The following is a 26,241-nucleotide window of genomic DNA, read 5'->3' on the forward strand; positions in this document are numbered from 1 at the left end:
CTTCGATACGTGTTGTTAAAATTGATACACGATCGACCAATGTAACAGGCATACTCATGCAAGGCACTAAGGACAGCGAAGACGTTCCTGAGTTAACAACTTCACATGGCCTATCCTTATCCCCTCTCTTCCTTGGATTTCTACATTCAATGTTCTTTGTGCGAGAATTGCTTTCGAGAACGGCTTTTTCCAGCGAACGAAATCCGATGAAACTCGTTCGAAACGCATTCTCCGTTTCGTGAAATCGCGCCTTTCAACGAGACCCTGATCATCGTTTGTCGAACAACCGTTACCAATGAAATATCTCGAGACAACTGATATTTTCTACTTTACAGACGGGAACAACATTCTATAATCGGTGGCATCACGTTGGACTTTATTTTCACACGGCGATAATTTTAAACACGTTTTCGTGGAACATGTCTTCGTTCTCGTTCGGAGTCGACCTCGTCGAGCGTAGAGTGAGTTGCATCAACCGGCAAGGTTCATCTGCTCGAAGAATTATAAAAGAAAGACCAAAGGAACAAAGACGGAGACAAAGAAGAGGCAAAAAGGAGAGACGAACCGCGCATGTTTCCTTCGATTAGTACAGTTATCTCTCTGCACACCTTTTCTACTACCACTGTGCAAATTTCTATCGGTTAAGCTATATGTATACGATACGCTTGCACGAGGCAGCAGCATCTTTTTTTTTCTTTTGTAAGAATAATTGTAATACCTGCTCGATGATGTTTTCTGTCGGTCTGACCGAAGCTGCCCTATTTTATTAATTTTGCTCCAAATTTCTCTCCCCTGTTCGCGCGTTCTTCCGTGATTTTTTGCATCAAATTGCGCCTCGAGATCGTCCTTTGCCGTCTTTCCAAACGTACAAAGGAATTACGTTCCTTTTGTTCGGAAAAACTGAAAGCATAGAACGCGATCGTCTTGTAAATCGCATTCACAGTTGCACGCCTTTCTTCTCTAATCTATTTTTGTACGACGCGTGTAAAATTTCAAGGACCGATATTCGAATCGAACTCCGTCGCTTAATTTACTCTCGACGGGTTCTTCGGGTTCGCTCAGCGATCATTCCAAAAAATTACGCCCTCCGAAATACCGTAATACGTTCCACTCGAACCAGTTTTACGTCCAATTGTAACCGATTCAACTTTGTTCGATCGTGACTCGATGGGCCATCTTTTAAAAACTCGCCTTCAGCTCGCAACGGTCCAATCAACGGTCCGCTTCTATTTCGATACCCACACAGTCCTCGGACCTGTTTGTTCGTAAATATTTGTCGAATCGAGCCAATTGTATTTTTCAACGAACAAAACGCGTCTCGTCCACCGAAAATTCAATTTCGACGATGTACGGTCCACTTGGCCCCCTTTTTTTCGGCCGTGGGAACCCGCCAGATCAAATTCGTGCCTTCGGCGAGACTTTTCTCGACGGCAGGCCGGCCAACTCCATCGAACCAAAACGGAACTCGACCAACCACGGACCGCATTCAGTGTTCTTCCAACTGTTTTCCTTCGTTCCCTTTGACCCGGAAAAACAAGCTGAACGCCTTTAATCACCCGTGAGCAAAGTTCACCAGTCCTCGACCTCGGTACGGTACATTATAATCCCACCCAAGGCGTGTTCCCTCTACACACCAGGCGAGCCAACTCGATATCGAACCGAAGCCAGGCCTCTCGAGATGGCTTATTCCATAGAGTTCCCTTCGAGTCGCTGGGTACACTCCGTCGACCGGAAAGGCGACGTGCTGGCGTCCAGGTTCGTTTCCCTCGAAACCGGGCGTCCTCTGTTTCTCTTCTCCTCACGATATCGCGCGTGCGTCGTGGAGCGTAATCGCGAGGCGTGCGTACGTGAACGTGAAAGACGGTGACACGAGCTCTCCATTGATAAAAAGCTGAGGCGATAAGACGGCAACAGTCGCGTGGTCCCACTATCAGAAACGCCGACGACGACTGGAGCCGAGAGGAACCTTCCCTACCTCGGTTGCCGTCGACCATCAGCTCGGGCAACCGACGTGGTGAGAGCAGAGCGAGAGAGATAGGACGCAATATCGGCCAGTGGTAGGAGAACAAACAGGGGCAACGCGCAACCCCACCAGACGCCCACGACCTCCCATGCAAGTGCTTTCCAGGATGAAAACATGCTGTCCTCTTTCGATCCGTTGAGCATTTCTCCGCTGCGTCACGTTTATTCCATTTCTTTCATTTTTTCTTTTCTTTCTTCTTTTTCGGTTTTCTTATCCGGAGGAGAATCGCACGATTACGCGAGCATTCGTTACTTGATCTTAGGTTATCCGTTTGTTTATTTAATTCCTTCGAGTGTCCGTATACAAATGTGATTCTGTTGACGTCTCGTTACAAAGAAAGCTGACACTAGTAATGCGATTATTAAAATATTTCAAATGGTTCGTACTATTAATAATAAATTCATTAAAATACATTGAACTCCATTGAATCTCGTTTATCTTTGACCAAATTGGACAATCATATCGATAAGACAAAATTAGCCAAAATTTAAATATACCGATGATGTTAATTAACGATGTTCCAACGCGTTGACGAGCATTTGTAGCAACGCGTTACTTTGTATTAGAAAGCACGCGTATACTGGTTTGGCAGGTTTTCATCGTACGATAGCATGTTTTCAAAGTTCAACTGGATCGCAGCAGCTGTTCGAACATGTGCAACCATAACGTTGTTGTTTTATTCTGTAGGCTCTAAAATTATCTCTTACTCGGAAGGGGGTATAAAAGTGGTGGGGAGTCGGCACGGGACGATCATTCCCCTTCATCGCCAGTCCCTTCCCCTCTCGCGCTCCCACTCTCTCTCCCGTAGGATTTAAACGAGCTACCTCGGTTCCTTTCTCTCCCACGTTTCTCGTTCGCAAACCGCGCACTCTAGCCCGAAACTCCGCGTCCCTGAATTATGCATTCATTTGGAATGCATGCAGAAGCAATGTGTGTCAACACTGTCGCAAGCTCGTGCAGCTGTTTCGCGGGAAACTTAGACAGATCGCTCATTCCCCGTTCAAACGGTGGAAAATTGATGGCCCGTTTTGCGCGCGAACAACGCGCTATTTTGAATTGTGTTATGGAACTTCCTGACGATTTTCCCACTTTATGAATATGCATATATTGTATGTTGTATTATAATTTACATCATAAATTGTGGTTCTCTAAGGAAGACTTAATAATAGATATATTTTTCCCTGTTAATTCTTATTACCCTCTCTATTACTTCTCCAATTTTTATTCTAACTTCTAATTTTCTTCAGATGATATAAACGACACAAACGTTGGAAATAAAACACTCGAATAAAACTATAAAACTACCCACATACTATTTCTAGTCTAATTAGAGATTTGAGAACTCGACGCGACACAATGGATTCAGTTTCTATGAGTACATTTTAATAGGCAGTCCTTTCAAGGAAGGAAGGCAGTGATCACGAGCAACGCAGAGTGGCTTCACTTTTCTTGCGTTCGGTGAAAGCCGAAGAGAAAACTTTTTGTATATTCTCGCGGCAAAATTCCTCTCAGGTCCTCGTGGATTATTAGCGAGATGAATAGAGTAGCGCACAAAGAACCGAGACACGTCCTCGCCAATCTTCTTTGTTCGCGGCGTGAAAAGCCGCGGAAGATTCGGGTGGCGAGCAATTTTTTACCGTGCACGAACTTTTCATTCGAGCCGCAATCTGTTCACCGCGCTTTTTCCAACGGTCTTGTCCAGAACAACAGGGCGTATCGTTGGGGATGAATCGCGAAGGAAACCCATCGATTCTCGCGAGAAAACGATCGAACGATACCTAACACTTACGCGAACCAATCGATAATGAAAACTTCTTGTATAGGTGAATACTTGAGAAGGGAGACTCAAGTAATATTAAAAAAAATATATTCTAGATCCTTAAGAACGTAGCTATAAAAATCCTCCTACGCACGCGCACCCTTCATTGTAGTTTATTAATGCTATTTGAGGCATGATTTTTATTATTCTGATCACTGTTCCTATAATAGGAATTATTCTTATAATAATAATAATTCCTATTATATCCCTACGATCGTATAGCAATTCCTCCAATAATTCGTACAATAATTGCAATAATAATTTCTACGATAGATGCTGTTTATATCGGTTCAACTGACTTTTCCAGCGTCAAATGAGAATTCATAAACGTATGACAAAGCAGCTACACGGAGTCTCGTCTCTAAAAGTAATCGCCAGCAATGCAATCAATAGAACGAGCGAGGAAGAGAGGTTCAAAAGAGCACTTACCCGAGCCTTCACCTTACTTCGTCGACGCAATCGAAAAATTAATTAAGAATTCACGTTAAGTATCGCGTTTCGCGATAGTTGCCGGAAGAAGAAAGACATTAAGAGGCGTTAATTAATTCAAGAATCCGCTCGAGTGCGAAGGTTCGAGAGGAGGATCGCCTTCGCTGACCTCACGCCGATCACTCTCGATTGCATTATGCAAGAACACGCGGGCTTTTATCCATGGAAAAATGTCGAAGCGTATCGAAGGAAGGAATATGATTGATAAGCCCGCGAAAGGTCAGTGATTTATTGCGTCCACGCGCCCTGCATCTTCGAGATGCTCTAAACACAGATCATCCAAGAGAAATAATGATCAAATACAGTAAAATTCCAATAATCCCAGCAAACAAAGCTCGACCATAATCATGTCTTTCAATTGGCTTGGTTTTCCCAACATTATCTCCTCTGAAAAAATTACGCGAATATTCACAGTACTCGTAACTGTTGATAATGAAGCTCCAAGTATCCTATTCTAAATGTTTTTAGCATTTGATGTATTTATTTTGCAGTACATTTCTTTCTCTCATACCGTTTTAATTTTCATGATTTTCATTTCCATCATTTTCTATGTATTCGTCTTGTCGCAACATTCATAACTTATAACAGATCTTGATTAGTTACATAAAATGATAAACCACCGTTGTTACGTAATCGCGATTACGGATTCAACTGATAATTAACACATTACACGAATAACACGATAAACTAGATGCGTGGCATATAACTTATGCGACAAGTTACGTGCACGTTGGTAAACATGCTAAACGTTAACGCGGTAATATCACTGGTACCATTAAAGAAACCTAGTGATGTTACGATTTAAGAATTAGAGTAACTAAAATTTAGATAAACGTAGAATCAATCTTGACATTAATATCAATGTTTATCTACACTTTTCATTGCTCGTTTATTTTGTAACTCTTCCCCATTATAAAAAATTCACATGAACTCCACCTTCCTCCTCTTCGCATTTTTCTTTCACTTCTTTTCTACTGCGTATCTACGTTAACGAATATATATGTAATATCCCTCCCCTTACATTTTAATATCTATCACTGCTTTATATTTTTTATCTAACAGTATATCGCACATGTGCTCCGATGTATTTAGAGGTTGCATCTCGTTTACAAGAACCCATAATGATAATAATATAATTCACGTTGATTTCAATTACCTGGTATAATTTTCTCAAAGAGGTGTAACCAGCTCGGAACGATTCCGCTCTTCTTGGGAGATGTTTCGCGAAACCGGCAACCGATATCATTCGATTATCTAATCGACACACGCGAGCGTTGTAAATTCGATAGGCTATCGTGGATGAGAGAGAACCGATCGATATAAAATTCGCGTTGCACGCGGAAATTTTATTTCACGAATGATTTTTTCTCTTCGGACACGTGGCGTCCGGACGGCTGGCGTCGGTACGTGTGCGCGCCTCCGATATATGATGCCTTCACGAATACTTTACCGCCCCGAGACTCTTTCCCTCCGTCTTTTTCTTTCATCCTTACCCCCCTCGACCCGCCGGCCGCACAGTTATCCCACCATTTGCCGCGGTATCCCCACCATTAGTTTCCCCTTACGAAGCTGATGGGCAACCATGGGCTCCCGGGAGGCCCTACAGGGACGTAGCGACAACTGCCAGCACCCCGCGTAACATAAACCGCTGATACAGGGACACTATTTCTAGTAGCGAACCTACTATATTTACCTAATTACCTAAAGTTATAAGTATTATTCTAGAATGGTACGTTTCTCTTAGTCACAGGTTTATTTTCTTAGCGTATAATGTCAATGACGATGTTTAGTTAGAATGGCAATCAATTCATCGTGCCCACTTTTAATTGCACTAATATAACTTAAGCTCCCCTTTCAGACTTATAGGATAACATTCGAACGATGTAAGATCCGCCCCATACAGGTAAACATCATTATTGTAAAAATCACTCTTACCCTTGCAGTTTGGTATGGCGATGACACTCTCGTTCCACTTGCCGTCCTTGCACTCGAGTATCCTTGTTTTTTTTTTGGTGTCAGGAAACACGGTGCCTGATTTGCACAGAAACGTCCTCGACGTTAGAGTGCCGTTCAGTATGTAACTTCCGTTCGGCGTTGAGACATCTGGACACTCCAATACTGAAATATTAAAACGTATGTCCGTCAAACGAACTTGAACATCCTCGAGATTTGGTACGATCTGCAGGGTGTTTCATTGAAATCGAAGTGGTTGAATATCTCGCGAAATTGCATGGTGTGAATAAGTTTTTTTTCTAAATAAAGTGGTGGGAGAGTTCTAATTTAGAAATTAATTCTTTTAAATGGAACCCTATATATATTCTTATCCATAATAAGATATCAGTTGTTTAGACAAATTCACCGACCTATCACAGCTTCATCCCGTCGTGAGACATTGAACAATTTCGTTTCAAACGAAACACCCTGTGTGTTAATTTATGCTAATATTAATCCCTGCGTAACCTCACTAGATACGTCTACAATCAAGTCTGTTTCAACAAATTGAACATTGTAAGAAAATAACGTGGTACAACATTAATTTCGTCGATCTCGAATAAAAATCGTTCATGCAAATCTGGACGTTGTATCGGACCCGAGTGTCCAGTCACGGTTTTGCTCCAAGAATAATCCCGTCAATGTTATTTCTGGATGACAGAGATTCATTGCGTAATCATTCGACGTGTTTGTCCGTCTTGGGTTCCGTCGATCTTCGATCACGCGTATCCAGATCTCGTTTCTTCGTTCTCAAAAAAAGAATCATTCGTCACCATCGCCGATGACTGAACTGACCTTGATACTGCACGAAGAATCCCCGAGCCGTGAAAAACCTCTTGGAGGCAATAAGATCAAGCGTGATCACGTTCGAATTGGAGACGACTCGTTCGCCAGCAGCTGCACCGCAATCCTCGAACAACGTTCTTCCCCTTTCTCGCACCCTGACTACGTCCACGCAGCTTCCGTCCGAGTTCCGCCCTGAAAATGCAACGAAACTTGATTAGTATCTAGTCAATGTCATTTTCAAATAGTATCATCAAGTAATATCCCCAAGTTCAAGTTCATGTATTTTAAGCATCGGTTAAAAGGACGAGTCTGTACTTGCTTTCACTTTGTTTACAACTAAAGAAACAGGAAAGTGTTCTTCTGGACGAAACGATCGTCTAATCCCAAATGAGAGCTGGCGCAAAACGATCGCATTTTCACTAAGCATTTCAGCTCACCTGAAGAGCAGCGCAATACATCTGACGATTCTTATTCCGAATTACACCGATCGATACTCACCCCGTATATCCAGGTCGTGGAAAGTAAGAACGATCCTTTGCTCAGGACTCGACCTGAAGGTCCATCCACACGTGTTCTCTCCGAGGTAGAAGAGCGGATACCCTGGCGACTTTATGTACCCACCATCGCCAGCGACCACCTTCACCTCCTCGTTGCAATACTTTCTGACGGCGGTCTCTGAAACAATATCCCCCAAAAACAATGAATTCAAAGCTGAACCAACCCTCGAATGGAATAAAATAATGTAGCGCACAACCATAAATATCTCCTGATCAGACGATCCCAGTTTACGATGCTCCAGAGGAATCGAAATTAAATTTTCACCCCCAACGTGGGGATGAATTATCTATGGAGGCGGAAAAAAAAACGAGTATAAATTATCCCTCTGCACGTGGAAATTCCATTTTCTTCGGTTGGCTTCGACTCGATTCAATTACTACCCCAAATGCAACCCTCTTTCCCTCCCAGGGGGCTATTGTTCGTCGTGGAAACGCGTAAGAACGACACCGTAGGCGGCATGAGGACGCGGATCAACATCTGCATCTGTTTCGGTCCATTTGTCGATTTCGAGTGTGACTGTGGGCACCATTATGCGGTGTCAGGAGTAGGCGAGGGTGTCCTTGCTCCAGTTTTCGGTGGAGGGGCGAATCGACTAGAGAATAGCCACACCTGGAGGGGATTCGACATCGGTTGTAGGTCGTCGAAGGGGCGGCTCCAGCCCTTCCCTCCCTTTATGCTCTGATGAAAAAGGTGACTCGCTGTTTCTCGATTTTCCACGATAACGTAACGTCCTCCAGGGGGGGTGTCTTTGTCGCGAGTAGAACTGGAGTGACGTTGAAAGATTGGCAATATTACTGTTTGGTATAGCGATTTTAGGAGCTTATAAAGGAAGCTGGTAGAGGAAGCTTATTCATCGAATGAACAATTACATTCCATTAATTAAACGTCGATTGGAATTCAAATTTAAAATGAATTGCTTTATCGATATGATGTTTTCGATACGAACAATCGAATTGGTAATTCAGTATTGTGTAAATTGAGTTTTATTAAATTATATGATTGTCTTATTTGACCGAAGATATATAAGATTCAATAGAGCTTAGTATATTTTAATAAATTCGTTAGTACGAACCTCTTAAGATTTTTCAATAAATGCATTACTAATAGTAAAAATCTCTGTTTTTTTTTTTATATAATATAATGATTAAACAATTCCAGTTTCAATCGATCGCGCAGAGTGATCAGTGCTAAGTTATGAATCTGGTATTCGATGAATAGTTCCATTACGAACGTTCGCCTTTTTCAGCGGTTCACATTCAAATGGTAGAAACCTTTTCGCGCCTTTCACGATTCCAACGTACACTCCGTTGCATAGAAATCAGGGATCAGTATGTCCTTTAGGAATTTCTTCTTTCTGTAGCGTGCAACACGCCATTCATATGAGGCGTGTTGGTTGTTTTCCGGAAGACCTCGTTGCTATTACGAGGCGTCAGACTGAATTTCTAATCCCACGAGATTGGAAGCTCGAACTATTCTAAATCACTTTTTTTTTTATCCATTGAATCAACATTTTTACAGAATGACACATGATTCACTTTCGTAGACTTTAAGGGTCTGTTACGTCTATTGTTTGTTCGTGTAGACTAACAAACATATTTATTTTGTATATGATTATCCTGAGACTACACCAAAACAAATATCAATACCTTTCAAAAACAATTGTTGTTTCGCTGCAGTTTTTCACTTTACTGTATCGTCCACTATTTCACACAACGTCCAAAAAATTGACTGCTACAACGTTCACTAGCAGCGTTCAATTTCACAAGATAAAAATCGACGAACGTGTCCCCACGTGTCGCTTCGTATACTCTCCACGTTCGATAACGACGAGTTGGTATTTGTTTTCGGGTATCTAGATTGCAGATCATCGATTCGACACGACTGGAAATCGATTGTCAGCGAGAAGGAAATTGCCGTGCGTGCGAGAAACAATAAAATCAAACGTTTCCTGTTTCTCACGTGTTATCCGACCGCTCGTAGAATGATCAATATTGTTTCACGCAATAAACATGTGCACTATTTTATGCAAAACTAGATACGAACCGTGGATTGAAACGACTGCGATATGATCTTTATCTTGCAAAATTTTGTTTCGTTAAAATTAGTTTGCCAGTTTTGAACTTGGATCAAAGTTATATAGATCATTTTTTTTTTTTTTTATTCTGATGTATCTCTAGGATTTGGACAATTTTAATACATTGAATACTTTAATTTAAATAATTGAAATAAATTCTGTATTTTCAAGTTTCACTCACCAGGAATACAAGCGTATTTTAATCGCAAAGTGGCTGGTTTCCAATAAGCTGCGCCCGGATGGTCATTGATGAAACTGTAGCGACAATGCTTTTGCCCAGAACACCTGAGAAATTAAAGAAAATCATGTTAGTAAATATAATACACGATCGTGCCGCATTTATGTTCTTTTTATGTAATTAGAATAAACAGTATCGTTCAATAAATACATTTTACGTTTGGATGGAAATTTTTGTGTCGTATCTTCACTCGTATATCTTTCGAACAGAGAAACACTGGTTACGAAATATATCAACCGAGCGTAGAAAAAAAATTTCTGACAAAATGTCTACTTTCAACCGCGCAAGTATACCACAGCCCCTTGATACAAAATTTAAATTTCAAGTCTCTTGGGAGACTATAAAACATTAACAAACGGAAACTTCTCCCTTTGAAGTTCTCCTTGGCGCAGCTACCCTAACTTTCCCCAACTATTCCAATGAAATTATCGAAAGTTGACGTTTTCACACGACTCTAGCGTGCAAACGTTCAAAACAATTCCCGCCAACTCGCGCAACCTGTACTCTTGCAGATTACCGTGTATCGCAAACGACGCAACGCAGATTGTATCGATTCCTCGTTCTCCCGCGCCGTCAATTAAATAAGCGACGTCGGTCATTAGAGCGTCTACCGGGTGTCGAAAACGCGTACGCCCCGCGAAGGAACAAAGGAGAACACACGAATTGTTTTCAGATCTGGATGATTGTTGCGGGGGGATCAGAAGTGGCCTGACTGGGAGAGCACAATAGAATCGGGGGTGGGTTTTTCACCCCTTTTCACCGGCGCAGCAACCCCCCGAAAGTCTCCCCTTCTTTCGACGATATTATCGGCTCGTTCCCCTTGCCGGAAATAAAAGGGAAATAACGTTTCGTTTGCCACCCACGCGCGGTATCCCTTTGAATTTTTCGATGCAGTACTGCAGTTTCGAGGTCGCGACACTTTCATTGGAAACTCTTCCCTCGACGAAAAACCCTCGAACGCGTTTACATAAAGCGCGTTCAGCCTTTTATTAATTATTGGTTGGTGGCTGAGTGAGTAATGAATAACATAATCATCAAACCAGAAGCTTTATCTACAGTGTTGCGTTTAAAGCAGAATGATCAACACTAGAACAATATTTCATATTCATCTACCTAATGATTTGGTAGTTTTGTAATGTTGCGTATCATTTAGCGTGAAGACGAAAACATAAAATCAATTCACTGACGCCAAGACGGAACTCGATCCCAAAAGGGTGAAAGACAAGGCGGTAACGCTCCCTCTGAGCGCCGCGGTTACAACCCCTTATTTGCAAAGTTCATCGAGCTGTGCTCATCCTGCGCATGATGCACTCCCCCTGAAACGATTTCTCCTTCGGCAGGCATCGTACGTCGCTCAAAAGGCAATTAAAACTTCACGTACGCTTAGCTGGCGCACATCAAACGACGATTTTGCGTGCCGAGATTTCGCTCCACCCTCCAAGATACGTCACTGGTCGTGGAACGAGAACAACAAAGGACCGAACTTTGGCAGAAAAAAGAAGCGATTTCTCACGGATACCCGTCTAATTCCGCGGAATTGCGTTCAACTATTGTATTCGCGCGATCGTCGCAGTTCATCCCCAGCCTTTTCTGCGAAGGGCGACATTCAACGTTGACAATGGCGAGAATACAGTATCGGCGCAGTGGCGTAGGATATTGGACCATTGAAAACTGGGAAAACTTTTCTGAACGTTTCCTTGAATAGAATTTAATTCAGTTGCTAATGAGATTTTGGAAAGTTGGGCACTTTTGAAATGATATTATTTGAAATATTATTTCTAATAACGCGTTATTTTATTTCATAATTATTGCCATACCGGTGAACACTTTTGAAACAATTATTATTTCAAATAGTTATTTCTCATTTACATTCCAATTAAAGTTTGGCCAGGTCTGGTTGACATAATATTTCAAATAATATTGTTTCGAAAGTGATCACAGGTATGGAAATAATTATGAAATAAAATAAAGCGTTACTTGAAATAACATTTCGAATTATATAATATCAAGTGCCCGGGCCTGTTGCCAAGTCAGTCAATTTCCGAAGTTTTGTGGGTTCTTTTCGGGGCATTTCTTTCGCCTTCCGTTGCATTTCGACACAATAACAACCTCCGCGTGGTAACACGAGTCACCCACTAGGCATCCGCAAGGAAAGGAGAGAGTAACGAATATTCGGTTACCGGTGCGTAGACCACAGAACTAGAAAACCACTCCCGCCGCGTCCTGATCCACAGTCGGGGCAACAACATTTTTCGCAATACTTATTGCTCCAATTTGCATTCAATCTACACGGAGATCAACAAACTGACCTAATAAACCACTTGCGACACAAACAGGACTAGATATAATAATATTATCGGAATCGTTATATTTCAAATAGCTATTTAGTCTTATTTTCATTTCAATTGAAATTTGTCCAAGTCTGCTTGGTAATCAACCTCGGCGCAATACCTAATTTCAGAATTTAAGCGACTTTTATCGTACGCGCGAATACTCCTCACAAGGTCATTTGACGATCGACATATACGTGATTGAATTTCTCCTTTTCCCTGTTACAATCGTACAGTAATAGAAATCCCATTAAAAAAAAAAAAAACAATACGAATTTGAAATCTCGGAACATATGATCTTGAGAAAATCTTTTTGTCTATCATAATATGTTCCCCTCCGAACCAAACATTTCCATCTAGTGACATATCTTCGTATCGTTGATAGTATAAATGTAGTATCCGCGCATGTAGTATACACCCAACAATAAGGAGTCAAATAAGAACACGAAACGTAGGGTACGGGATTGGTCGCGTAAGTAAAGCGGTCGACTGTGGATCCGAGGATTGTGGCTTCGAATCCCCGTGCCTTATTTTTCGTTTAGACTCCTACATAAAGAAACTTAAACCTCTAAACAATTAACATTAAAATACCTCCTGTTCACCGACTGCCTAATGTCCACCGCCCCAAGTCGTTCCTCGTCAGGTTCGTCGATGTAATTCCCCTTCAACTCCATCGTCTTCAAGCCCACGCTACCTCCGTATTTGAGCATCTTCTTCACCGTCAACTCCTGAGGCTCGTATCCACAGATACGCGTGGCGTTCGACAAGTAGTCCGCCTCGAGGACGACAATGAACGCCTTCAGGGACCTGCAGGTCAATCGAAGGACACCGTACGAGCAGTGTTCCTCCTGGACCACCTCCATGTATCCCCCTGGCAGCCTGACGCCCTTCAGAACCTTGACGGATGGAGGCTGGGGGCTCGCGGAGACGCTCGAGCACCTCGCGATCGCCATCAACAGCAAAATGCTCGTCAGGTTCGTTGCTCCTGGCGCCATGGTCGCTGATCATCACAGAGGTCGAAGGAGTCCTCTCGAGATGGTTTTAAAATTAACTTCCTCGATGGTCTGGAGGAGTCAAGTGCCACGATACGGTAGGCTCAATTTCCCTTCGCGGGTTTCTGCTTCTTGTACAAGCGCCTCTGTTGGTTCTCCAAAGCGTTCTTGGGACGCTCGAGAGCCACTTCGCATGGGAGGTCGTCAATCCCTGGTTTTTGGTAACCTTTCTGGGCTGCGAGAAACGCCCAGTGCGATCGTGAGAAGAAACTTTGGCGTGAAATACCTGTTGAATTTGTTTAGTTAAATCATAATCCTTCTTCTTATCGAAGTTTTGTGTAAGAGAGGTTTAACAAACGAAAATTCGACACGTGGAGACCTTGTACGAAGGTTGATATCTTTCTATCTGTAAGGGCTCAACAAACAAGAAAATATGTAATTTTTTAGTTACATGTTATATACCTACATATATGTATAGATATAATCATAAATCGTGTTAGGTTGGTACTCGTCATTATTTAAAAGTGTCTGTAATTTTATTCTCTCTTCATCGTTTCAAACAAACTCACGTTTTTACCACACTTCAAGAATTAATACATAATACATAATATAGAATAATAATTACGTACGTAATTAGTACGTAATAGTTACGTACTATTTGTTTTACCTTATTTCTGGGCTTCTGAATCGATTTTTGAAAGATTCTTGCGAGCTCAACCACTAGGTCGGATAAGCCTCGGTGTACTGAAGAGAGACGATTATTTGTCGATGAAAATCACTCCTCTCTTTATTTTCGGCCGACGTGCTCGTGGTGGCTGGTTTCTGGGATCCTCGGATTCCCTCCGCGGAGTTTGTTGGTACAACGAAGAGACCCTGGTGAGCGATCTATCGGCCACGGCCGAGTTCCAGACTTTTAGACAACGACGTATACGCGTTCCCCAAGGGCAGGGATTATAATAGTATTGGGAACGCGTTCGATTCTCGGCCACCAGTCACTCTCGTGGACGTTTTGTCTGTTGTTCACCAATTCAGTATCGCTTGTCACAGTTTTACCTTTATTTTCGGAACGGGAGACCACTGTTTGGACGTCAGAATAGATCCTCCAGTTCAACTCTAGAGCTCCACAGATTTGGAACAGTTTACGCTATGGATTCCCTCTCGACTCGACTTTGGTCTTTCAGAATGTTTATACTAATGCTTTTTTTTAAAATTTGATGTTCTCCAGAGTTTTGTTTTAGAATTGCGAGTCTTTCACGAGTCGACTTTGGTTTTCCGAGATTTGCAAATTGAAATCGGTTATCTTCTTGCTTTTTTTTTTTTTTAAATTCAGTGTTCTACAGTATTGCTTTTAGCTACAGTTGAGCTCGATACCTTTTAGCCAATGAAAATCGAAGAAATGTTGCTATTCTTGAAATTGTATTTCTCAATTTCCTCCAATTTTTTTCATGTAAGAAATTTCATTTTCAAATTAATAGAAATTCGGTGTAGTTCCCGACGTTTCTTTGCTGAATTTCTATGCTAGTCTTAATCTAAATCGACTTAGAATCGAGTGGTTCACTTTTTCTTTTATACTAGGAGCAGTAGGCACCTTTGGTATCAAAATATACCACGAGTTTCAATTACGGTTCCCGAAAATCAAAGATTTTACAATTTTAACAACGTTTGCATTTGTCTTCCCTTTGTTCCAAGTTGAATTCTTGTATCTGAAAAACTTCTAATTGACTTACAACGATACTGACTGATCAACGATTCTCTAATCACTATGTGTACATTTAGGTTTCTTTGGTAATTACTAGGATATCAGACTTCAACAATACATCAGTCTCTCCAAAAATGATTATCAACCAAGAAAATGTCCACGATATGTCGTTTACAAAAATATACTGCGACAACCTGCAAATATCCTTATCAATGCATTACATAATTTCTTCGACGTTGTATACTTCTCCTTCTACTTCTCCTATAATTCTCGATAAATTACTTTACAAAAATATAGTATAAAATTCTTCAAATCTGAAGAAACTTTTTGTACAATTAGAGCGAACTATCCTCGGCAAGTATCGAATGTCATTCGACAGCCACGAGGATCACAACCTGTTCATCGATCGCTTAACACAATTTCTCGATCCTTTCCTGCGTTCACATTGAACTTTCCAAAGACACGGATCGATCGACCAATCGCGTGTCGCGTTTCGTTAATCCAATTCTCAGTCAGCCGCTGTCTACCGGAAGGGCAGACTTTCATTCGAATAAAAGGTGACGAATAAAAACTTTACAAAGTGGTTTATTCCCACTGTTTATTGGGTCAAATAGTCATTCGGATAAGCTTTCTTCAATTCAACGTGAAACACGTGGTACGATTATGCGATTTGACTTATAATTTTCCTCAAACTATTTATTCCAATGAACAATTGAATCTTTCAATTGTTAATAAATAACAAACATTTTGTATCTTATCATTCTTTCGCGTGCCTCAATATTATTGTGCAACTATCACCCTTTTCATTCTTCATTTCTTCTACTCTTCATAAACTTCTCGTTAGTTTTCTTTTTATCGTTCATCCGATTACTGTGCATATATTCCGACGTATTTAAATGGTAGCTCTCGTCTTTAATAAACAACACCAATAAAATCGACGCCGGCGTTCCGTCGCGATGGTAAAAAGTTTCAGGTCTCGTAAATAAGCGCATTCCGTGTTCAGCTTCCTCTTCGATTCTCGGCCAGGGACGTCGCGAAGTGCTTCTCTGGACCACGGTAAATCTCAGTTTGTTTTCCGACCATCTCGTTCTCGTCTTCTCTACATAAATTCTCGTTCCGCCAGGAAACGACGCGAGGATTTTCAGCTACAAGGCGGTCGACGGAAAATAAAACTTCCCGAAACCGTGCCGGCACGTCCCGCCGCGATAAATCACCGCGAAAAGCGGCCATTCATCAGGAAACGAGAACGCTTTTTCGCTAGTTTCTTCTTCACAAGCACGACGAAGGTAACAGGAGACCGCAATCTGTCTTTCGTTTGAGAAATTCGCGTTTCGTTCGTGGAGCCCACGAAAACAGCTCACAGTTTTCCACGTTTCACTGTTTTTCACGTCACATTTCCAGAAATAAACTTCGATCTCTGCGAATCCACCCGAATGAAACAAATAGAGCTCGATTAACACTTTACGGTGCCCTCATCTGTATGCAGAGATGATTATACTTTCGTAGAACACGTTTGCACAACGCGATGTTGTTTCACGAGGTGTTCATTCATTCGTTGATAACGCGAACGTTTTCAGGTACAACTGTGCTTTGATGAGATTACGAATAAATATAATAGTTACACGTTCCTAGCTGTTGAGTGTAAATCTCGTTAAACGGTTTCTTTGTTTCGACGTATCGGCTGAAAGGGTTTCTTCAGGAATGATATTAGTATAGTTTCATAATTGGAAACGTAATAGCAATTGATGGAAATCGATGAAATTAATATATGCACATAATTAAGAAAGGAGAGACTAGCTATATATCGGTGTCTAACTACGTTACTTCCCTATATTTTTAGTGTGCATCCATTACGTCACATTCTTCATAGTTATTGTAAACAGAAATCACTTCAAACTACATTCCACTGCTATTTTCAAAAATTCACATAAATAAATAGTTCTATTCTGTACAAATATTAATTATAAAAGAAACAAAAATCAAAAGTACAATCTAGATTATTTTCGAGCTGTTTCGACATTCCATTTGAAAACCACACCGAACGTCGTCACAAATAGCCAACCAACTTCGACAAACGAACCCTAATAAAAAGAAAGTGCACAGATCGCGAAAGAAAGAAACTTTGTGTCAGTCTGAGACTGGCTTATCTCGAAGACAATACGTCACAGATGAGGGGTCTAATGGAGTTCCAGTTTTCATTTTCTTCGAGTATACACTCCGCGAATTTGAACGTCTCGATCACTCGCACCGAGAGACGATATCCGCGAAAAACTGACGAGGAAAGTTGCGAGTATTTTTATGCGACGTACACCGACAGCAAAATAACGCGCTTCCCGCCCTTTCGTTTCGACGTCGACGAAGGGTAAAAAATAAAGGACGGGTCCCGTGGTTGTAACCATAGGGAACGAAGGTAGCGCGCTGTTTGGCTGCGTGCCTAACACTGAAGAAACACGCACCGTGTCCGCTCCTGTCGAGCATTCGTCGCCTTGTGCCGCGATCACGGAGCCGGTGCTGTCAGTGCGTCCTCGTAACATTGACAGCCTAAACTGCGAATCCTATGAACCATTGGCGTCGATCCTACCCCCGTAAAGCTGCCAACCCCCCGCCAACGATCGCCAACTATCTGGAACCAACACGTGTTAGACGATTAAGAACGATCAATTATTGCTGGTTTTGGGCATTTCGAGCATGACGTATACAATGCGGGACTAAATGACACCTCACCGAACGTTTTTGTTTATATTTAGAGATAGAATGGAGAGTAAGTGATGCGAAAAAAATAATATGACATCATTCAAAAAGGAATTATATTTTACGACAGCAATGCTTCTTTCGTAGATGTATGTCTCATACGAAGTAATAAAAAAACAGGAAAATCATGCATAGTACCGAGGTAAATGTGTGTTTCGTTTAAAAGAAAAGAGCAAGTAAAGGAAACTGTCTGGACAAAGAGAAATAAATTTCGTAATTAAAACTTCAGTGATAGTAACTAAAATTAAATATTTCACAAATATTATAATACCAACGATAATTGCACGAACAATTAAACCATCCAACACTCTCAGCACGAACTGCAAATTCTATGAGCTATAGGCGTCGTCGTTACCCTTAGAAACCATCATCCCCTCAACCAGCGATCTCCAACCTTCTGGAAACGAATATGTGTTATTCGATTAAAAATGCTCTTTAAGGATCCTTTACCATGATACACTGAGGATGACGGCGAACGAACACGTGAACTGAGTGGATTATTCGTTATTTATCGTTTAGAAGTTTGTACTCGTAATTGGCTGATCAGAGTGCAGCGAATTAATATCAAAGTTCCTCGTAAACTCCGATCGAGTGGTTGGAGAACCCTGGGGATCCCCCTCTACAACAGCACGTGCACATTTTTCAGTACTCGTGAAGGGTGTCGGCGGGGCACGCTCGTGCGCCAGGGTGGTTTTCCCTTCTCTGAATCCTCCCCTTTAATCTCTGGTTTGGTTTCTTCTATGGAAGATCGGAACGTGATTTCGACAGCTGCTCCTTTCGAACTGTGACGCAGGAGATCCTTTGATTTTGATGCTTGAATTTCTTGAATCGTCCTGGACAGAAGCTTACTTCTGTTCGAAGGAAGGGAGGGACAAAATATATTACGTTACTTGCTTCATCGAAGGGTGTGTTAAGCAAAAATTTAAGTAAAAATCTAAAAGAAAATTTCCTGAAATTATAAAAGTACTTGACAATTAATAAATAGAAATTTAATTATTCGATCGAATAAACATCGCAAATAAATTGCTTTTCGAGGGTATCATTTGTTAGGTATCAGTCGAATGTAGTTTCTACAAAAAAAATATGTTTCTCGTTCTGCCATATCGAAGACCACGTCGCCAATATGTTCAGAAGAATAGATTTCGAGCTGGCTCGGGTAACAATACACCAGGCTTATCCCGAAATCACAGTTTCCACATTTTCCCTATTCCGATTCCCACATTAAATCCCTCGTTTCTGATCTCAAGCCATTGAACAGAGCGATCTGCCGCCCCTACAGCTGTCGCTTTTGTCCATCAATGGCGCGACGCTTTTCCATCGAATCTCCCAGAGACATTTATCGTTGAATTCTTCGTATGTATCGACTGCCGTAATTGGTCGACCTTAACAGAAGCGTTGAAATCTCCTCGTTGTATTATTGGATGTTTGACAGCTCTCTCTTGAAAAATTAAGAGAAGGAAAGCACGCGAAGAGAAATAAGACCGGCCTTGATAATGAAATAACTCTTTCGCCGAAAGTGAAATTAATAATAATGTTACGCTTTTGGTGCATAAAACTTTTACCCTACATGAAATCGACTACTCGGTAACAAATTATTGTCTATAAGTACAATAAAGTAAACGTTAATGATATAACTACACATATGCTGTCATTAACCTGGCCTCAAAAATAATGCAATAAGAATATAATACAAGAAACTAGAAGTGGAAAGAAACAAGACTAAAAAAAGATACGTATGGAAGAAACTAAAGCACGAAAATAAACAAAAATGAACATTACAAGAAGGAGGGTATAGTAAATGTATTAACACAATAACAACGTAATGGGTGCTAGTAATTAAGAGAGTCTAAATTCAGAATCCTTTGACCGATGTAACGCGTTCCTCTTCTTGTAACAAGCGTCTTCAGAGAGACACGTGTGCGCCAGAGCGGCAGATGCTTGCTCCTCGTGGACGTCTTCCCGCTGTCAGGAACGAGTGTCCATAGCCTCCTTCTTGATTTACGAACAACGGGGAATCGATGACAACCGGTGTACATCCGTGGAAACGAGAGCTTCCTGGGACGGCGCGACTGCATGCCGCAAGGACGCACGTGCCAGGGACAATAGGCCAATCGTGTGCAGAAGAGACCATCCTGGCCACTTCTGGAACCTCTTCTCGAACAATAAAGGCGAGGAGCTTCTTCTTGTTACCTGCAAGAGTGGTAAGACAGTACGAGAGACTCGTCTGGCAATTTTCTAATAGCGGATGTCCGTCGGACGAAATGGACTCCCAGAGTGTGTCCAGGTGACGGAGGGGATTGCAGAATTGAAATTGGTTTACAAGGGACTTTTGTTAAAATTATCAAAGTTTGTTGGAGATTCAATATTGTCTACTATTTGTCTTACTATTTCACATCAAATTTTTATTTCATTATTCATTATTAAGAGACTGCGGATGTTTATGCATTTATAGCAAATAGAAGTATGAGGAAATCTGTGAGATTATATTATAACGTTTAGAATCTATTTTTTTTGTGAATCTGTTTCTGTATCTGTAAAAATATTGTTCATAAGCATCCACGGTCTAGTTGTTACACTCCCAGTTATAAAGCAGTATATCGATAATTATTATATTATTATCTTACTCGGAGAAAGCCTTTTGAATGTATACTTTGGGTTAAATATCTAAGAAGGAATAATTATTTATTTCTCAATCTGTTTAATCTTGCAAAATTTTACGAAAAATAATTTAATAAATTAATTCGATGTCGATGTCTATCGACCCAGGTGTACAGGTACTGCGACGAACCATGACCTACGCATAATATTTGCCTTCCTCCTTGGCAACGATCGTTGGGCAACAGTAGCGAGACGAATTGCCCGCACGGTCTCCCGAGCAATTCTCTGGTGAAACGAGAAAAAAAATCGCATCCGGTTAGCTGTGCAGTCACGAGCAACCCTGCGGTCTTTTCCACCCCGATCCATCCCTTGAATGGGGCACGAAGCCCTTAGGGCACGCGTTGTTAAAATTATAGCGACATGTGCGACCCGTCACGGCTCGTTTCATACGCAAATTTTGTCCAAGTTTAGCGAAATTGGAACTTTAATTCGTTTCTTTTTCAACACCCGTCGCACTGTGGAGGCGAAACTTCCTGCACTGCCACGCTGATGGACATGGAACCTATAGGAAATTCGTTTCCGCTTGTCATCGTGATATACCGGTTGTTATGCAGCGTGATAAATAGGTTTTATATTGGTATCTAGGAACATCGTTAATCGATATTAAGGACTATGCGATAAACGGGAGGTACGGCAAACGTGAAAAACAAAGTAGCTGTAGAGTAAAGTGACCAAAGCTTCTAGGACAAGTATGAGATGTCTTACAATTATTTACGTTAGAAATGAAAGAGAACCTTGCAAAATGTTGTTTAGGCACCTTTAAGAAGCGTAACGTGGCTGATAAAACATGGCTCGACTAATATTTTCAATTCAAATGTCGCACATTATACTCTCACACATACGATAATTATCGGGATACAGTATTCTGCCACAGCTTATTTTATACGTTTATTTCTTTACAAATGATTGCGCCTACTACGTTCATGTCTTTATTGTTGCGCTTTCTATAACAATATGATGACACAAATACACCATCAAAAGCATTTTCAGTCGACACGTGTATTGTACACGATAATGCGTGATTAAGATTTAGATGCTGAATTCAAATGATTGAGAATACTAGTCGTTTTTTGTAAGTTTATCTGAGCTTGTTGTGCAATTTTTCCTTCTGGAAGGGCTGTTGGTTCAAGTTTTAATAATCGATAAGCTTCGACTAAAGCCTTCCTTGACTCCTAAAAAAAAAAAAAGGAATTTGTAATAATTAAGACAGAATAAGAAAGTTTATAACTTTAACGTAAATAAATACAGAAATCTGTACTTTCGTAATGTACGATTAAAGTTATATTTTACCCCTAATAATAGTAGAGTGTCTTCTTCTACGTGTCTTCTGCTGAAGTCTGCATAGGCTGCATGCAACTCGAAAAGAATTAATCCCCGAATTCGATTTTCAGCTGAAAAATAACAAACCTTACTCCTCTGATATTTACATGCAAAATCACATTATTTTCTAGCTTACCAGGTGCAAGAATTTTGAGTAAATTGTCGAGTTTCTTGCACAATTCAAGTTTCTTAACAAGAAGATCGTCCGCGACTGTTTGTAATCCTCCATCTTGTTGGCCAATTAATTGAGCCAGAGCAATAGTTACATCAGTGTTATAAAAGTGATTTGGATGAAGCACAGTCTTATAACGATCCAAAAATGTTCTACACGCTTTAATATCGTTTTTCTTCATTCTGGAGAGATCTATGCCGATGTTCTCTTGAATTTCTTCAACTTTTTTATATAGCAATATTGATCCACACGTCGAACATATATAATCCATTTGTTCTGGATCGAGAAAAGTTTTAGGCAGCATGTAACCATGACAATTTCTGAAAATACAATGAGACCTATAAGAATTTGCATTCGTACATCAAATTTACATTGCATGATATCGGACGTTACAAATTTGTTATCAACTCCACAACGTAATATCCGATAATTCGTAAATACCCGGATTGTACAACTTGCAACTTACGTCTTGTCGCATTTTATAGCGTTAAACATCGTTCCAAATTCCGTGGGATCCTTGCATCTGTCACAAATGCATTCGAAAAATTTGGTTTCGAACAGATGGTGCCTTCTATTTGTGGTACTCCATAGTGGATCCGTATAACAGATAGAAATGTGTTCTCCTACGACAAAAAAAAAATGAATTTTAAAGAAAAAGTAGGCGCGTGGAACGCCGTGCGTTAAAAGTGTAACTTCTCAGACTTGGACGCAATAGTGAAATTTATCGGTGAACGTTATTTTAAATCGTATAAATCAATACATAAGTTTAGTAAAGTATAATCACCTTTTGTGATGTGTGTTGCAGCATGAATTATTAGCCCACCTTCGTTAGTAAAACTTTTCGAGCAATTCGCTTTACAGGAATGTTCGAGCAACGATGCCAGCTCGTAAACTGCGATGTACGGTGGCTCTGTGAGAGGAACTTCATGTCCATTAACCTGTAATTTAATGGCAACTCAAATTTTTAAATATTAATTGTTTATGAATGTTGAGTTAAAAAATTGAGGTCCTGAATCGCTTTATAAACCTTTGAGTATCACTACCTTACTGAATTCATACTCTTGCCCTACTTCACCCTAATACACATTCCTATAGATTCGAATAAACGTGTATATTGTGGTCTCATATAAACAGTGCTGATTTTGTAAATGAATCGTCAGTTTTTTTTTATGTCTATGCAGAAGTATAATATTTGACTTTTATACATCGGTGAGCAATTCATTACTATACTGGTTTACTAAATTTGATACCTGCAGGACTCCGATGATTTTTATCATTTCTTCTTCCGATATATCGTCCGTTTTAAAAAATCTTTTGATGAAATTCACGGTGTTCGTCGGTTTCTCGAAGTTGAAACTTCTCTCTTCTTTTAGTCTGTCCGAGTGGCCCTCAAGTGATAACAACTTTTGATAACATTCTGGGTTGTTGTTTTTCATAGATAGTACTTTTATGACATTTATACACTGATAACTTGGATGTGGATAACCGAACTCAGTGATGGATACCTGATGAAATTCTAATGTAAGTAAAAATATTAAATCCAAACAACTCCTGGGATTAGAATAGGATTTTTAATTAAATTTTACTAGTCATAAAATTTTGCTTATTTTTATTATTCTAACTTTATGTTTTCAACGTAACGATCACCTTATCATTTCTGCGCGAAGAAGTGAAATCACATTCCAAACCATGGTCCTTGCAGTCCCCACAAAGAGGCCATCCACATTTCGTGCAAGGCACTGCGGTAGTTTTATACAACATTGTGTAACATCGAAGGCAGACTGGAACAGAATTGTGCATAGGACCATCGACTAGAGGTTTATTATCCTTGATAACGATTTCTCCTTGTTTAATATTTCTCGTGGCCACATAGTAACGACCCAACGTGGGATTTTCTGTCAACTTTGGAATATTATTAATCGTGGCGAGTAATACCGAGCTAATGGATGGGAGCTTGTAATAAGATAATTAAAAATTAAAATAAATGTTATATTGTAAAATTATAACCCTCGCGGGCCTGGTGTACATTGTAATGTATAGTAATTTCTTTTTGCTCTAATCGAATACACACAAACCAAAGGAATTTTTTATCTGAAAAAAAGGATTTTAACATACATATATGCCGTTTTAATTCTAACAAAATATTATAAATTTAATTCGAAAAAATGTACCATAAGGAAGCGTAAGATTGTAAAATAACTTTTACAGAAAGCCAAGAACTCGATATAACATAATATGAGAGTAATAGAAAAGATATCGCTACTCTATACGGCACTATCATAGTGTCAAAATATTTAACATCGTACCGAATCATTAACAACAATGTCTAACCTTAAACGGTTTGCAGATTTTTGAGTGTTTTTTCCAGTCTTCTTTTTGATGCTGTCTACTACAATAATAAGCATTTTCACAAGCACTACACTTATGTACTCCACTTTTTCCACAAATAGCACAAATAGGTTGAGGTGCCATTGGGCAAATTTTTAAAAAGTCCTGTTTTCACGTAAACAGTAATTATTTAAAATTGAGTTATTTAAAGTGTTATTAGAAAGTAATCATTTTAAATATATATGAGATACACATGAATTAAAGATATAAATATTTTTTGTGAAAAGGAAATTATCATTCATAAAATACGTTTCCTCGAAATATAATATGTATACAAAATTAACTATTTTGATCAAATCAAAATAATTATTTCTGTATATATCTACGATTATATATGTATATTGACTGTATATGATCTTGTATGTGATCTGCTAAAGAACAAATTGATTTCAAGTCAATCAGAAATAATCAAAGTCACTTAAATAACTGTTTTAATGTAGGCATTGTATGTGACCAACCAGCAATTTAATAGATAAACGCTGTACGTATTAGATTGAGCACAGAATAGGTTCACATTCGACAAAATCTATCGAATAATTGAAATTTTTTAAAGGCGATGATTGATTTTTTGAACCAACGGTCGTCCGTTTCCACAGAGAAATAATTAGTAACTAAACGTACACCGGTTTGCTCGAGAGGAGGTTGAATTCCTCAATAGGATCTATTTATAGACAAGGGGAATACATGCTAATGCATACGTACCTGTATACCTACTAGAATCTACCTATCATCTATAAACACCACTAGATTTTTTGTGCAATGTGTCCAATTTTTCTATTATTAAATTTTCTACATCATTCGTATGGGTATAAACCAAGTTGTTTTCGTTTAAAGGATTTGAAAATGATAAACTGAAATAGAACAATCTACTAGATCGAAGATTGTAATTGACGAATAAAAGGAGTCCTATGGGAACGACTGACAGACTGTTACGATCAGAATTTACCGACATCATTATTAATCAAGATATAAATTCTCTGCTTGGACAATAACACACATAATAAATTTTTCAAACTGGTTTATTTGATGTCGGTAAATTCTCGTTGGTAAAAAGTGGTGTCGGAAAACTGTGACTGGTAAAGAGGAATACGTTCTGATTGGTAACACATAGTATTGGTAATACCTCGTGTCGGTAAATTATGGTCAACGAAGCTGTGTTGGTAAACTATGGTCAACAATGATTTATCAAACTTTTCTGCTCTCACATATTTTATATGGTCGGTAAATCAGTTCGCGCGACAAGATTGTTAAAAATGTTGTAACACCTTGAAAGAGGTGGTTCGGGAGGTGATTTGAAACAACTTTTTCCTTAGCGAAAATGTTGTCCGAGGCTTCGTTGAGGAGATATTAAAGGAAAACACTGACCAATCAGAGCGCGCGGATACCGTTGGAGCGGTCGCGGTAGCGAAGGCTATGTGCTAAGCGGCCGCGCTTGTACGCGAACTAACGACTCGACGTGCATCAAAGGACATTGACGCGGCCGCCTTCGCTCGTAGCCTTCGCTACCACGGCCGCTCCAACGGTATCCGCGCGCTCTGATTGGTCAGTGTTTTCCTTTAATATCTCCTCAACGAAGCCTCGGACAACATTTTCGCTAAGGAAAAAGTTGTTTCAAATTACCTCCCGAACCACCTCTTTCAAGGTGTTACAACATTTTTAACAATCTTGTCGCGCGAACTGATTTACCGGCCATATAAAATATGTGAGAGCAGAAAAGTTTGATAAATCATTGTTGACCATAGTTTACCAACACAGCTTCGTTGACCATAATTTACCGACACGAGGTATTACCAATACTATGTGTTACCAATCAGAACGTATTCCTCTTTACCAGTCACAGTTTTCCGACACCACTTTTTACCAACGAGAATTTACCGACATCAAATAAACCAGTTTGAAAAATTTATTATGTGTGTTATTGTCCAAGCAGAGAATTTATATCTTGATTAATA

The 26,241-nt window shown here is 40.1% G+C and overlaps 2 protein-coding genes across 6 annotated transcripts in view; both read right to left on the reverse strand.

Moving 5' to 3' along the window:
- Window positions 1-16,471, reverse strand: part of LOC128887221 (uncharacterized) — a 31,604-nt gene extending 15,133 nt beyond the window's left edge. The window contains exons 1-6 of the mRNA XM_054142888.1: window positions 13,969-16,471; window positions 12,901-13,587; window positions 9,923-10,026; window positions 7,608-7,784; window positions 7,119-7,301; window positions 6,267-6,449 (exon numbers count right to left, since the gene is read on the reverse strand). Of these exons, the coding sequence (XP_053998863.1) occupies window positions 6,267-6,449; window positions 7,119-7,301; window positions 7,608-7,784; window positions 9,923-10,026; window positions 12,901-13,304 (1,051 nt within the window). The 5' untranslated portion in view covers window positions 13,305-13,587; window positions 13,969-16,471. The remainder of the gene's footprint in view (window positions 1-6,266; window positions 6,450-7,118; window positions 7,302-7,607; window positions 7,785-9,922; window positions 10,027-12,900; window positions 13,588-13,968) is intronic.
- A 4,813-nt stretch (window positions 16,472-21,284) lies between these two features.
- LOC128887146 (SET domain-containing protein SmydA-8-like) lies at window positions 21,285-24,885 on the reverse strand. 5 transcript variants are annotated; one of them, XM_054142686.1, is made up of 9 exons: window positions 24,748-24,885; window positions 24,233-24,290; window positions 23,549-23,803; window positions 23,152-23,406; window positions 22,686-22,839; window positions 22,368-22,524; window positions 21,866-22,221; window positions 21,700-21,800; window positions 21,285-21,581 (listed from the first exon to the last, which is right to left on the reverse strand). In XM_054142686.1, the coding sequence occupies exons 3-9, from the start codon at window positions 23,699-23,701 to the stop codon at window positions 21,432-21,434; spliced, it is 1,326 nt and encodes a 441-aa protein (XP_053998661.1). In that variant the 5' UTR covers window positions 23,702-23,803; window positions 24,233-24,290; window positions 24,748-24,885; the 3' UTR covers window positions 21,285-21,431. The 5 variants fall into 5 exon arrangements, with proteins under 5 accessions (XP_053998661.1, XP_053998662.1, XP_053998664.1 ...); XM_054142687.1 differs by having other exon boundaries at window positions 24,744-24,851; XM_054142689.1 differs by lacking the exon at window positions 24,233-24,290 and having other exon boundaries at window positions 24,748-24,875.
- Between the last annotated feature and the right edge of the window lie 1,356 nt (window positions 24,886-26,241).

The sequence above is a fragment of the Hylaeus anthracinus genome, unplaced genomic scaffold, assembly GCF_026225885.1.
Source record: "Hylaeus anthracinus isolate JK02 unplaced genomic scaffold, UHH_iyHylAnth1.0_haploid 11985, whole genome shotgun sequence".
In the NCBI taxonomy this organism is placed as follows: Eukaryota; Metazoa; Arthropoda; class Insecta; order Hymenoptera; family Colletidae; genus Hylaeus; species Hylaeus anthracinus.